The sequence below is a fragment of the Pteropus alecto genome, unplaced genomic scaffold, assembly GCF_000325575.1.
Source record: "Pteropus alecto unplaced genomic scaffold, ASM32557v1 scaffold103, whole genome shotgun sequence".
NCBI classification, from domain to species: domain Eukaryota; kingdom Metazoa; phylum Chordata; class Mammalia; order Chiroptera; family Pteropodidae; genus Pteropus; species Pteropus alecto.
Window position 1 is genome coordinate 12,570,258 of NW_006436288.1, and position 15,372 is coordinate 12,585,629.

At 37.5% G+C, this 15,372-nt stretch overlaps 1 protein-coding gene and 1 non-coding gene across 2 annotated transcripts in view; one reads left to right on the plus strand and one right to left on the minus strand.

Annotated features, from left to right (window-relative positions):
- TMTC1 (transmembrane and tetratricopeptide repeat containing 1) overlaps window positions 1–15,372 on the minus strand; it is a 241,662-nt gene that overhangs the window by 36,437 nt on the left and 189,853 nt on the right. Inside the window, exon 12 of the mRNA XM_025047422.1 lies at window positions 12,310–12,453. Coding sequence (XP_024903190.1) covers window positions 12,310–12,453 — 144 coding nt within the window. The remainder of the gene's footprint in view (window positions 1–12,309; window positions 12,454–15,372) is intronic.
- Window positions 5,744–5,862, plus strand: LOC112480357. The gene has a single exon (XR_003046567.1). It is a non-coding gene; the product is annotated as a 5S ribosomal RNA (ribosomal RNA).

Consider the following 15,372-nt stretch of genomic DNA (forward strand, 5'->3'; position numbering starts at 1 on the left):
CTAAGGATATTGAGGATTGTCAGAGCTTCTGTCATGGGGTTTAACTGAAACTGATGGAACTATTAGGGATCCCCTGATAGGTGAAAGACACAGGTAAGAGTAAAACTGCCCCAGGGTTAGGTAACATTTTTTTGTCTCCCAGCATCCTGGATCTCCTTATCTGCCAAACAAGTCACCAGCTAATGACTGTTAATCCTCCATGACCTAAAATATTTTGTCTTCACGTTTGCCTTAAATCAACAGTCTCAAACTTAGTGCTTAAGAATCATTAAGTATTCGGTAAAATGCAGGATCCCAGGTCTCATAAGATTAGTAGTAGTAGTTAAATGCACAGACTCCAAGCCCAGAAGGTACGTCTGGGGTAGGGCCCAGGAATCATTATTCTTAACAAGCCCCTCAGGCGGTTCTGTTAGGGTGGTCCTCAGCCTGTGCTTTAGAAAACTCAGCACCGATTTCCAGGACGGATTTGCCCGATCAATTAACTGATGCTAAATGTAACAGTACAAGGAAGCCTATAAAAAAGAGAAAGACTTCCTGGGACTATTTGAGCCAAAGAGAAATGTCACAGTGCCAGCTGATCTGCCCGGATGATTGATACCTTTGGATTTCAGGTGATATGGAGAGGCTGGATTGGGGGTGCATGGAAGGTGACGCTGCAAGTAGAAGAGGCAGTTTTCTCTCTCATGGAAGCTCTGTTGTGAATGTCCACTATTGTGCATCCAAGTCTTAGCTCCTGTGTTATCCACATAAGCATCATAACATAAATTAAAATCTCCTAATAGTCTACGAGCAAAATTCCAGTCTCTTAAGTTTCCCCCAGGAACTTCCAAAAGGCTAAAATTCCTAAGAAGGGGTTCCTGGAACCAATAACATCTTCATCATTCATTTCATAAGAGAAACATCAAGTAGAAATTAGATCTTGTTCATAATGTGCAAATCTTGCCATTAAACATTTGTAGTTTCACAGGGAATTTCTCCTTCGGTTATACAGCAGTGAGACTGTTTTTCTTGTGTGTTAAGTAAAAACATTTGCATCTTCTCACTTTACTGGCTCTATCTCAATGGCAGATATTTAGAAAAAGGGAATAAAGCTTCGCCACATTTTTTTAGTAATTAAGGAACTGTTAAGTGTCAATTTAGAAAACTTTTTGGACTCCTGTCTAAAATCTCATGACACATTCATTTAAACTGAAAGCAGATGCTTTCTTTGAAAAAGTATTGACATTTTGGGAGGATTTAGGAAATGCCAGTAACAGAAATAAATGGATTTGGCAATCCACTTGGCAGCAGTAAAATTTCCTATTAACCACAGTGTGAACTTGGAGTGCCGGGCAGCTCTCTTCATTTCTATTTCTTTGTTGGGGTGTTCTGTCGTTGTTGGGTCCAAAAATGACGTCTCTCACAAAGGAAAGAGTATGATTTTTTTATGCAGTGTTGGTGGTGGGCGGGGGGGATGGCTGATAGACTTTACCAACTCTTCTGAAAAACCGAATCGTGAAAGTCAAGATTATAAATGTCTGACTGAGATGATCTTTTTAGGGCACGCATTTTTTCTATGGCTCTACTATCTTTTTTATACAGTAAAGGAAAAAAATCGGATCATCCTCTATATAGCCTCTTTTACATTCAAGTTTACCGAGCACATCTCTGGGCAATGCGATGGAAATGTAGCATCTGGTTTACTGGCGTTCACTCTAGTTTTTCTGCTTGACTTTTTATGAAAGCCACATAGGAAAATTATCTGGAGGACTCATTCATATTATGTGGTGGTAAAGAATGAATTTTTTCTTCAACTCCAAAACCATGATCATTATAGTTAGCATTGAGAGAGTTGATCACCTGCCCCTCCCCCATAGTGGGTTTGCAGTATCAGATTCAGGTCGCTGTGGCAACAATGGGAGGCAGGTTGCCCGTTGCCACACTCTGTGTGGTGTAAGTAGTGCTCAAGCTTTGGTGGTCTGTAACACCTCTCAACCCAGCTGAAAACAGGAATGGAATGAGGGAAAGTTTTGATGCTATCTAGTCACAGAGCAGATTTGAAGACACAGCTCACATAAAGACCTCAGCAGGGACTGGCACACAGTAGTTCCTGAGGCAATGTCTATCCTGAGTCTGCTCCCTCTTTGCTCCTTTGAATGGCTGTTGATGCTCACAATTGCCTGGCTCTTGCATGTATGGAGCCAGTCCTGTGCCACAAGTATATGAGGGTGGGCCGGAGGTGGGAAGTGGTCCCAAGTCAGCATCACTTCAAAGTGCACACAATGTTTATTCTAAGCCCTTCTGTAATTTGACGGAAAGCATAGAAACAGTGTTCCCAGGCTGGGACCTGGAGGAGAAGGCAGCTGAGAATAGACTGATATAGCCAGGATTCATTTACCCAGTAGATAAAGGGCTGCTCTGATGATGCAGCTGAGTACAAGTCCCTGGTTTTAGGCTCAGGCTGACTGAGGTCTGAATCCTGGCTCTGCCCTCACGAGGTGCATGACTTGGGTTAAATGCTCTACCCCTACGAGCCTCGGTAGCTGAATCTGTGAAATGTGCATATTCATCTCTACCTCTCCAGGTTCCTGTAAGGGTAGAATAAACACACATAGGCAGTGTGCTTAGCATAGTGTCTGGAACTTGGGACGATGCAGTAAATGTTAGCTGCACTGGCTCCTTCCCCACTCTCTAGCCAGATTCCCACCTGGAATTTCTACCAGAAGCTTCATCGACTGATTTCTCAGCAAAACCAGGATGCCTTTGAAGAGAAAAGGGACTTTCAAGTTCCTTTCTGGTCTTCTCCTTACACTTCTGTTAAATGACGAGAAACTTAGAGTCAGTTAAAACCACATATCTTATAGCTCAAGAGCTTTACGGGATCACCTGGTCTTATTCCTCATTTCAAACAGGAGCAAATAAAGTGTCAAGAAGGTCGAATATTGCCTGAAGCTGTTCAATTGCAGGGGTAGAAAATGTATTATGTACTTCTGACTCATTATTAATTTTATACTAAGAAGTTGAGCTTCAAATTAGAAGCGAGAAATTATGTCCCTGGGCTAGTAATAATTAATAATTGCTGAAACTTATTTCATCTTTATTGGGGGCTAGGTCCTATGGTAAGTACTTACATGCATTCTTGTGTTTAGTACTCATGAAGGACATAGTTACTAATATTATTTTCACTTTATAAGTGAGCAATTGGAAGCACTGCAAGATAAAATCATTTTCCCAAGGTCACACACTATACATGGCAGATCTGAGACTCAAACTCACTAAACTCTATGGCTCCTGGTGCTATGGAGAGAGAGCACAGGGAGACAGTGCAACAGCATGACAGAACCAAAAGTGTAAGCTCTAGACATCCCGCTTCACAGCTTACTGCCCGTGACCCTCCCTTGCCTGTTTCCCTATCTGTAATAGGGAAGTGATTGTGCCTGCCCTCTATAAACCCAGAATGGGCAGGTTCATGAGACATGAGGAAGCACTTTGTAATTTGTCATTCACTTGTCAGTTACTATTATTCTTTTCACTTGGAGGGGAGGAGGCAGAAAGGTTAAGAACAGAGACCTCTGCAATGCTGCCCAGCAGACGGGTGACACTGCATGAAAGCACCACACTGGGCCCGATGGTAAAAGGGGAACACAGGAGGGATGCTGGCAGAACTAGCAAGGAGTCACCGAGAAGGCAGAGAGGCTTAAAGGCAAGTTTTACTTCCCCGATGGTGCTTCCAGAGACAGACCCTGCCTCAGGCCAAGGCAGTGTGGGCCAGAGGAAACATAGAGAACATGCGTCGCCCCTTCCTGTCCTTCAAATTTCTCTTCTTGGCCTGCATAGAGCATTTTTAGATTTGAAAGCCTTTTCATGAACAACTTATATTCCAAATTTAGCCTCTGTGTCAGGGCACAGCTGATTTCCCACAAGATTTAAGATAAAAAGTTGAGGTGCCTGGTCCCCTAAAGTAAGACAATACATGCAAGAAGAAATTTCCAATGATTATCCTTATTTCTCTTATTCTTTTTAATGAATTGTGCCTTCTTTAAGCTATATCTCAAGTCAAGAGTAGTTCCAAAGTCATTCCCCAGCACAGGAGCTTAAGGGGACTAGATTGCAAATGAAGCAAGGATAGATTATGAGGGTTAAGGGAGTGCAAACATGCTTTTCAGGACAGAGGAGACTCCTGAAAACTCTCGTACTTGTCAAAGCAGTCCAGCTTGTTTAATTATTATCTGTCAACAATATTTATGTAAGGAAAGAAAATGATGACATTTCAATTTCATCAGGAGAATGTAAACAAAACCAGGGGTTCCTTAAAGCTTGTGTTCCCCTGTAGTGTTTTCCTGTACAGAGCTGTCTTCTGGCCTCAGCAGTGTTTATTGCAGCCATCAGGGCAAAAGAAAGGACTGAGAAAAGGGGCCTTTCCTTGCAAACCACAGCACAGATTTAAAACAACTCACTCATGCCCAATTCATTAGTAATCACAGCATGAGTGAGTCGAGTTTTGGTGGAGGAGAGATACTTACAAAAATATTTTCACAATTAGCAATCTGTTTATATACAAATAACTCCCAAATTTTGAGGAAGTAGGTAAACATTCTCATAGTTTCCCAGATAATTCAGTTTTGTAAGACTTTCAGTTTCAGATTATAAAAACACAAATGAAACATATTTCAGATGAACTAGAAGAGTCTTCACTGTAAACCCTTACTAATATTTTTTTCTCAAATATGGTTTGCAGGTTCATATTCCTCATACATTGACAAGTGTTCGGTTTGGCTGAGAGTCTGAGTTTGTACCGTGTGGGAGAGCAGTAGAAAAGTAGAAGAGGAAAGTGGCGGGATTACAGAAAGTCCTAAATATTATGACATGTGGCCCATATGTGTGTCTGTAATGGATAATCAATTAATTTCTCAGGTGCTCCTAAATTTAGAAGGAGGGTAAAAGAAGAGTAGATGTTGGAAATAGAGGAGAAAAATGATGTGTTATAATATAGTAATAAAAAAGCTTCAAAAGCAATGGGAGGTGGTCAACAGTGTCATATTCTTTACTTCAGAGAAATCAAAGGGAATATGAGCCGAGAGAATCTTTGAAATTCATAGCTGATGATCAAGACGGCAGCTCCACTGGTATGCTGAATAAACAAGTTGTGGAAGGGAAGCACCAAGTGCTAACCATTTTTCTTGCCGATTTGATCAGAGAAAGGAAGGAATCAGGAAAACAACTCTGAGGGTGTAGCTGAACTGAAAAAGTTTCCCTAGGGGTCAGAAGTCTGTGGAATGGGAAGAATCTGAAGGCCCAAGAGAGAGCCCAAGATAGTGGATGGGGGAAAGGGAAAAAAATAGAATCAAGAACACATGTAGATTTTACAGTAATGACTACCAAGGCCTAAAATAAAAAAGACTGACAACACCAAATGTTAGGGTGTGAAGTAAAGGGATCTCTCACCATTGTTGATGGAATAGGAGGTGGTACGATGACTTTGGAGAATTGTTTGGCAGTTTCTTAAAGCATTAAAGATGCATTTACCCATAATTCTACTCCTAGATATTTACCCTAAAGAATGAACATATAAAGACTGAGGTATGAATATTCACAACATGAATATTCAAAATTACTCAAACTTGTAAACAAATCAAGTATCCACCCACAGGAAAATGGATAAACAAATGACAGCATATTTGTACAACGGAATACTACTCAGCAATAAAAAAAAAAAATGTATCATGAAACAACATGGATAAGACTCAAAAATTATGCTAAGCATGTCTACGGCCATGCCACCCTTAACAAGCCCAATCCCATCTGATCTTGGAAGCTAAGCAGGATCGGGCCTGGTTAGTATTTGGATGGGAGACCACCTAGAAAGACCAGGTGCTGTAGGCATAAAAAATAATAATAATAAAAATAAGGGATTGGAAGCTGATAAGGTCCTTGCAATCTGTGAGGTCAACCAAGGGTTGCCTCACCATAAAATAAAAAATAAAAAATAAAAAAATTACGCTAAGCAAAAATATCAAACACCAAAAAAAGTACATGGTAAATGATCACCTCCAAATGAAGTTCTGAAACAGGCTAAACTAGTTTACGGCAAAAAAAAAAAAAAAAATTCTGAACAATGATTGTCTCGGGAGAGGGGATATTTACTGCACATAAGCATGAGGGGTCTTTCTGGGGTGATGGAAGTAATCTCTATGTTGTTTGCGGGGGTAATTTACATGAGTATGTAAAATTGTCGAAACTCGTGACACTGAACACTTAAGATTTGTGCAGTTTTTTGCATATTAATTATGCCTCAATTTTTAAAACACATAAGCACAGTTGTGAGCACTAGCCTAATGAAAGAGGCAAGACAATTCTTCCTCCCATGGAAGAGTAAAAGAAAAGTGGACATGCAGGACATTTTGAGGCAGGCAGAATGAAAGCTGCAAAAATTCATCTTGAATTACTTGAATATTCTCAGTAAAAGGAAGGCATGATGTCATCTTCTGGGTGTGTGTATGAGCACTGAGAGGGGAAACAAAGGATTCATGTATTAGGAAACAGAAAATATTCGAGAGATATTATAATACCATAAAGGATGAATCTCTAACAGCTCTAACCCCAAGATCTTGTTTTTTTCCCACAGTGCTACCTTCGGAGTTTTGTAAGAGTTCCATTCAACTAAGATATGTGTTTTCACCTCCAACACTTGATAGATTGGGTGAGGTTCTAGGGTATACATTCTTGACAGAGGTAAAAATTGCTTCTTGGAGAATGGGTGGTGAAGCAAAAAATCATCATAGATAGTACAATGATTTGTGGTCTCCCAAAGCTAAGCCCTACTTGATAAATCTTTTCTTGAGTATTTAATTGAGGCAGGAGGGAGATTAGGAAAAACATGCTTTAAAGGGCTCCTGTGGTGGAGATGGGAGTGCTCATAAAAAATGGCTGTGAAATACTGGTTTAAGGAAAGCAAAATGCAGGCAATGGGGGTACCTTTTGTTGGGGGATCTGCTCAGGTAAGTGAATGACAGTCAAGGTGTGAAGGAGTTAAGGTGGCATCACATGTATTACCGAAACAGATCAGATAAATTAGAGATGGGATTATAAATTACGAACATAATCTATCCATGAGATTCTAACCACGGTAAAGAGCAGGGCCACTAGCAATAAGGGGAACAAACTCATCACAGAAGGCGTGCCAACACCACGGTCTTAAAAGAAGACAACTGAGCACAGAGAAGAACTAGGAGGTGGCAGGTCATAACCATGATCCCGTCATTAGGTCAGTGGGAGTGACAGAGAGGGGGATGGGAAAGGCAGGCAGAGGTAAGAGGTTAAGGTCAAAGAAGAACATGTCAGAACTCGGGTACTAAAGAATGAAAAGGTCTGCACAATAAAAAGCCCATGCATGGCCATGTTGGTGAATGGCCAAAGTAGAGCAGAACTGGGGGGGCTCTGAAGCGAAGGCAGCAGAGGAACCAGTGATTGATGTAATTCTTGAATTCTCTAACGATGACAGCACAGATTGGGAGCAAGGGAAAGTCATTGCTCTGGTGCTCAAGGCCCTGAGGACGATGGGAGAACAAACAGAAGACTGTGAGACGGAAGTGATGAGGATGGAGATGGTGTTAATGGGATGATGAATTGGGCTTCTAAAGAGCCGGGGGAAGGAAATCAACAAAGAAATGGGTATGAGTTAGATAAAAATGAGGGAGGAGAAACTGTAATAGGGTTGAGACTAGAGATAAGTAAAGTTGGAGGTAACCTGGATACTAGTAGGTCACCACGGGGGTGGGGTGGCATTTCACTCCAAGGGGAGGATGTAGAACTTACCCAAAGTTGACATCCTAATGCAGAACCTCAAAACATTTTTCTTTATTCAGTGGGCTGGCATTTTGGACTTTTTGGGGCTTCAGTTAAAAAGTAGAAAAAGGGGATACTACTATCTTGAATATATAGATTTCCTCTCTATGAAACAAAAGAGAGTGTGGCTAGTACCAAAGCTATAAGAAAATTTATCACTAACATTTAAATTTATTTAAAAGACAACAGTTATCCTTCTGTGTCCTTTTATTAACTATTCAGTTTTCTAAAAGAAAATAAAATGTATCAAATTCATTTTTTATATAGTTCAATTAGTGGACATTCTATTTCATTTTCATCTGAGTTTTGATTACAAGATTTATTAAAACAACCACATAACTCCTACAACCTCTCTTATGAATGGAAGGTAGTTCTGGCAATGATAGGGAGATATGATATGATTCTTTATGAGATTCTCTTCACGTTCTGTTTCAGTAACAAACATTAGCAACTACTTTACCCAAGTAGCCACAGAAATATTTTCTCATGCCCTGAATTTAAATATTCTATTATATTCTCTTGAGCCATCAGGGACTCTTGCTTTTTCCATCCATAAAAAGCTTATGCTAATCTTGCCTATTTTCTTTTACATTTTAGGTTCTAAGCAAGGCCAACAATAATTAATATAAACTAAAAATGCTGGCATGGAAAGCTGTTCCTCATCAATCCGTCACAGTGTAAATGTGCTGCACAGAATCATAATAGATTAGTTTAGAATTCCAGTGAAATGGTCTTGAAAGAGGCCAAATATATTTGGATAACACTCAGCGAAGTCTGCCATGAACAGGTCTAAAGCTCTCTGTCATATAATTCTAAGAATTCAAATGAAATTTGCCCTTAGTGCTATAAGACTTCTGAGATGGTCTGACAGAATCACATCTTATTTAGACCTTCTGGCCTGGACAAGACTCACATTTCTCTCAAAGTCAAGGTCATTAATAAAGGTCTGTGCTGTCCAACACAGCCGCTGCTAACCACATATGGCTATTGATCTCTTGAAATATGACTACTCTGAGATGTCCTGTAAATGTAAAACATACGCTGGATTTCAGAGATTAATTATAAAAAAGAATGCACACTATCTCATTAATATTTTTACATGTTCGATTTTCAAATTATTTTTAATATTAATTACATGTTAAAATGATAATATTTTGGATACATTGGGGTTAAATAAAATATTTTATTAAAATTATTTTCACTTTTTTAATGTTTTGAAACATGGCTACCTGAAAATTTTAAATTACAGATTCTGGCTCTTGTGGCATTTCTGTGGGGAAGTGCTGCTCTAGGCTGCATCACAGTTTTGAGGTGAGCCACAAGAGGGCAGTCAAGTGTAGTGATGAAGGGCAAGGGTACTTGGTCAGACAGATAGATCTAGATAGATCTAGATAGTTCAATTCCATCTTCTATTCCTTCGCTAAGGGACCTTGGCACATTACTTCTCCAATCTAAACAGCTCTTATCTAAAGAGATAACTTGGGTTCTTATAATAAGCATTAAGTTCTAGATTACAAAAAAGGGCACAATTTTAAAAAGCTGCCTAAAGAGACATGAATAGGGTATTAATCTTCAATAAATAGTAAAATAGATCAAATCAAACCAAATTTAAAATATTCTTATCTTCTTTCAGCCTTTGACTCATTGCTACTTAGTAGCGCAAATATATTAAGGAAAGCAAAAGGGAAACTCTGAGTTACCTAAATGTTGATTAGCCCTGTTGTTTTCTGGGTTACCTCTTTCTGCTGCCGAGGGATATAATGTAAACAAACTTCACTGTTTTGTAAGAAAAACAGGAAGGACCTTTCTCTCAAAAGGCAATCACATGCCATTAAATTGATAAATATTAAGTAATTTTTGGAAATAAGAGCTATTTGGACAGCATGGGTAATGAAAAATAAGTGTCAGGAATCCAAAGGCAGAGATTCAATCTTAGGTCTGCCATAGCCTAGGCCAAGGTCACATGAGACCTCTGAACTTTGGTTTCCTCATCTGGAAAATGAGAATGAGAATAATAATACCCCTCACAATAGATTGTTTTAAAGATTAAGTTAAATAATGGATATAAAAACATTTATCTGTAAACTGAAAAGTATTACATAAATGTTAGCAATTATGAGTTTTCTTCTACTGGATTCGAAGAATAATGTACACAGATATGGCTACTTTGCTGTCTGGTGTAATGTGAGAGAGCAGAAGGTAAACATTGGTGGCTCTGTACAGGCACTTAATCTCCCAGGACCTTGGTTCCCTTTCTTTCTCTACCTACTTTAGTCGTTGGGAGGGCCTCATAAAAAAACCAAAGCACTCAGAAAACTACAGTCTTATACAAATGTAAAGCATTGTTGTTGGTTTGGATAATTATCAAGAGTTGACTTTACTGAAAAAGAGAGGGAAAAAAACCTACATTAGGTATCCAGGAGTCCCTCCTATCATGAAAAGTAGCCATTGCCATGCTCCAAAAAATATTTCCTTGTGTTTTTAACTCACATGTACTAATTCAGGATAGTAGTTAGTGGCAATCATATGTGAATTGAAAAAAGGTTAGAGTTCATTTCTGTTCAGGTTTTGGCAAGATGAAATTTAAAAGAATCTGTCATTGTTTTTAAGTAGAGCCACATCCACCACAATATATAATTGTAACTACAGGATATAGCATTCCTAACAACCATCGTTCCATATACAGGCCATTAAAGCTGGCTTTTTTCGAAAAAAAATGCTCATCTACATCTACACTGAAAAACTTTGACAGGATTTTATCCACATATTAAGTTATTCGGGCCCCAAGTTAGGACATATAGAGATGCAACAATGACTTTAAAAAAATTAGTCCTTAGAACTTCACATAAAGAAATAAGAGCTGATAAATTTGGTAGAGTAAAATAAAAGCACCCCTTTGACCTCTAACTAGTTATCTACAATAATTAAATTCATTTGCCCCACAACTTTTGATTTGTTCTTATTTTTAAAGAACCAAATGGCTTTCTGCCAATGTTTACTTCTTCATTCTTACTGTTTTTTTATCATTTTCAATTTTTATTAATTTCAACAAATTTGAAAAATTTAGTTTTTGCTGATTTACACTTTTATTTCTTCCATTTTAATTGTACTTTTCTCACATTTATTTATTTCTGTGAAGTATTCCCTTGATTTATCCCAGAATATGGATGAAACCATTAGGGGGATCATTTTATAAACTATGTAAATGTCTAACCAAAGTACTATATACTTGAAACTAATAATAATAAAAAAAGCCATTCCTAAACATAAAACTTCAAACTCAGGATGACACTTAATACAATGTTAGATTGTTCTGTGATTAACTTATCCCAATGCTTCTGTTCAAATGGAATTAGATAAAAACATGCATTAACACACACATTAGGAAAAAGGACTACTATCTATATGAATATGTAAAATTCAAGGAGTAAACAGGAAGGTGAAGAAGACAGATACATCATAATGAGTTACTGAGGCAATTAAGACAGTCCTGGTAGGGAGAGGATAAAAGAACAAAGAAAAATATTAGCCTTAAAGGTAACAAATGTGCTCTCTAGAAGTTTAGAGATATTCAGTACTGTGTGGATTGTCAGTATCCTAACAAGTACAGGTAAACATATCACAATTTGATTCCAACCACTTTCACCTTTTGATTTTCATTTCTAATGTTTTTCGACCTTTTTAAAAAAAGTTTAGAAGTTAAATTCCAGAACCACCAACATTTTCACTATTATTGCTGTTGCTATCATTGCCAGCACCATCACCAGCATGCCTAGACTTTATATTGATAAAAATACAAGATGCAAAAGTACCTCTTTGTTTTAGTCTTCAGTGACACTAATTGCACTATCAACCTTTCACAGGGCAGTGAGGGAAAAGCCAGCACCAGCGATTATGCCAGGGAGGTCTTCCTAAGAGCAAGAGTTACTCTAATCATTATTAATTCCAGGTATGCCTCACTTGGTTTCTTACCTAGAGTACAAACTGGGCATGCGTTGTGGTTATGTCATTTAGTTACACCTTTAGAGCAGATTGCTTTTACTAGACTGGAGCGTTCCCCAAGTATATTCATGATATACTTGGGAAAAAATTGACTTGAGAAATGCCGTATTCCATATTTGCCTCTTCAAGATTCACAGGGCATTTAGCACACAGAAATTCTTGCAATAAAGAAACTATCTTTAACTTAAGTCAGCATTTCCTAAGTTTATTTGACCATGTAATCCTTCCTTAGTCCCACCCCTCCCCAATCTATGAAGATCTCCTAGAACTAATACTTCCATAATGACACTCTGGAAAATACTCTTTTTGACTGATAAGGGGATAGAATTAATTCAAATGAATATTACATCCCTCCAAAGCTTGAAATCCCTAATTATTGCACTCTTGGAAGAGGAGACAACAGCACAACCAAGTAAGTGTTGAGAAAGAAAAGACTTCTTGAAATTATGAGACCACCTGATCGAAGGTACATGTTCTACTTACTTAAGGAGATTCCCAAGATTGAAAAGAGCCCGGTTGTGCTGTGGATTTAGCTGGAGAGCCCTCTGATAGTACATCTTTGCCTCTGCTGTGTTTCTTGTCAGTGTTCCAAGGTTGTTCAGGGCACTTGCATGGCGTGGATACAATCTGAAAAATTAGGAGTATTAAGCCATGATTGTTTAAAAACTTCTAAGTTGGGCATAACTTGCTTGTTCTCTACCCCTCTCCCCCAGCTATGCCACAACCAAAATGAAACACTAAATTCTTCCTTTATTTTAATGGTACTTCTATGTCAAATCTTTTTTTTTTTATCTAGTTTTATTGAGATATAATTTATATAACTTGTATGTCACTGAATAAGTTTAAGATATGCAACATAAAGATCTTACATACATACATTGTGAAATGCTTGCCACAAGAAGTTCAGTTAACACCCATCGTTCATATAGATTGAAAAATGTTTTTTTCCTGTGATAAGTACTCTTAGATCCACTTAATGACTCTCATATACACCATACACCAGTGGCAGCTATAGTCATCATGTGGTGTATCACATCCCTAGTATTTATTTATCTTATAACTGGAAGCTTGTAACTTTTGGCCACCTTTATCCAATGATTCAGCACTGGTAACCATAAATTTGATCTCTTTTTCTATGATTTTTTTCTTCTTCTTCTTTTTTTTTTTTTTTAGATTCAACACATCAGTGAAATCATACAGTATAGTTAAGGTCTCACTTAGTGTTGTCAGTAGGTTCTGTGACTTAAGTGAAACGAGTATAATGAAAGCAATTTTACCAAAGGTTAATTGCCATAAACAAGAGCAAAAGGACATTGAATAAAATGATCTTATTCGAGGGCCTGCAGTATTTGTCTTCCTCTGTCTGACTCATTTCATTTAGCAATGAAAGGCCTATCTACGTTGTCACAAATAGCAGGATTTCCTTCTTTTTTATGGCTAAATAATATTCCAGTGTATATATATACTTTTTTATACATGTCTTCTGTTTCTAGGTCTTGGCTTTGTAAATAACACGGCTATGAAAATGGGGCTGCAGATATCCCTTCAACATAATATTTTCATTTCCTTGAGATATAATCCGAGAATTGAAATTGCTGAATTATATGATAGCTCTATTTTTAACTTTTCTGAGGAACTTTCATACTGTTTCCCATAGTGGCTCCCCCAATTTACACTCCAACAGTACACAATGGTTCCCTTTTCTTTACATTCTCACCAACACTTGTTATTTCTTGTTTTTTGTTTTTTGTTTTTTAAGAATAGCCATTTGAATAGGTACAAGTTGATATTTCATCGTGGTTTTGATTTTCCATGATGATTAATGATGTCGAATATCTTTTCATGTACCTTTTGGCCATCTGTGTGTCTTCTTTGGAAAAATGTCTATTCAGATCCTCTGCCCATTTTTTAATTGGGTTTTTTTTTTGTTCTTGAGTTGTATGAATACTTTATATATTTTGGATATTAACTCCTTATCAGATATAGGACTTACAAATATTTTCTTCCATTCTGTAGGTTTCTTTTTCCTTTTATCAATGGTTTCCTTTGTTGTGCAGAAATTTTTTGGTTTGGTATAGTCCCACTTATTTATTTTTGCTTGTTACCTTTGCTTCTGGAGTCAGATCCAAAAAATCATCACTGAGAACACTGTTAATGAGCTTACGGCCTACATTTTCTTCTAGTTTTATGGTTTTTAGGTCTTATATTTTTTAATCCATTTTGAGTTAATTTCTGTATGTAGTATATGATAATAGTTCAGTCTCATTCTTTTGCATGTGGCTGTCCAATTTTCCCAACACCACTTATTGAATAGAAAGTCTTTTACTCATTAAATATTCTTGGCTCCTTCAGAGTAAATTAATTTACATATGTGTGTGGGTTTCTTTCTGGGATCTCTATTTTGTTCAATTGATCAATGTGCTTTTTTATAACAATACCATACTGTTTTGATTACTATAGCTTTGTAATATAGCATGAAATCAGGGAGCATGATACCTCCAGCTTTGTTCTTTCTTATGTCAAATCTTTGGTCAACTATTTTTGCAGCTGTACGCATATAAATAAGGCAAGAAAGCACATATTTGTCACTTAGTGGTATAAGTAATTCCCAAATAGTACAAAAATAAATAGCATATGAATCTATCAGGATTAAATAAATTTTAGTGCTTTGGACCCTATAATTACTTTCAATTTCCTTTGTTAGAAAATCCTCATTGCCTCAGGTACTGAGTTTCTGGCCTGGTGAGACTGCTGCTCAGCTGCTGCCTCTACAGTGCCCATTATTTTCACAAGATGCTGGGAGTTCCTTGGATGAGGGATCTTCGTAAACATACTTAGATGGGAGCATCAGTTAGGCCACTATTATTAAGAAAAAGATGATACATAATGTCTCCCCAGAAAAACAAACTTTATGTCTCAAATGGCTCTACAGCTTGACTCTCTTTTTTCTATTTTATCTGATCTCCCCCTCCTACCATAATTTAGTACCATTTAGTTTGTCAGAATGAAAATCTTGACAAACACTTAAAAATCGAAAATGAAATAATGCATGACAAAGTGAAAATATTGTTCCTAATGTTCAAAAATAAATGTAAAGGGCTGGATATCAGTAAATCAAATCTGTACCGATTCAAGAAGGAAGGGAATTGGTTTACTTCCTTAACTCAAAACTATAAAGAAGGCAGATCAGCACAACTACATAGTTTAGCTGCTCCTGCTACATTTAGAGTGAACATATTTAGGAATATAAGAGGTTCACTCCATCTCTGTCACCCAGAGTACTTTGAATAAGCCTGTGGAACTGGCTTTTAAGGCAGAAGAGCCAAGATAATGCCCAAGTAATAAAAATAGAAATTGTGCTTGTCAAGTTTCTTGACAACAAAATGCCATGCTCCCTCCTCCTATTCTGTACCTTCAAAGAAAATCAGTTTCATTTGGGGACAGAAGGAGTTGCTATTAAAAGACTGAAAAGACAAGTTGCATAACTTTTTGTTTTAAATCTTTGCTTAACCCAGAGTTTCCTAAGTTTATTTGACCATGTAATCT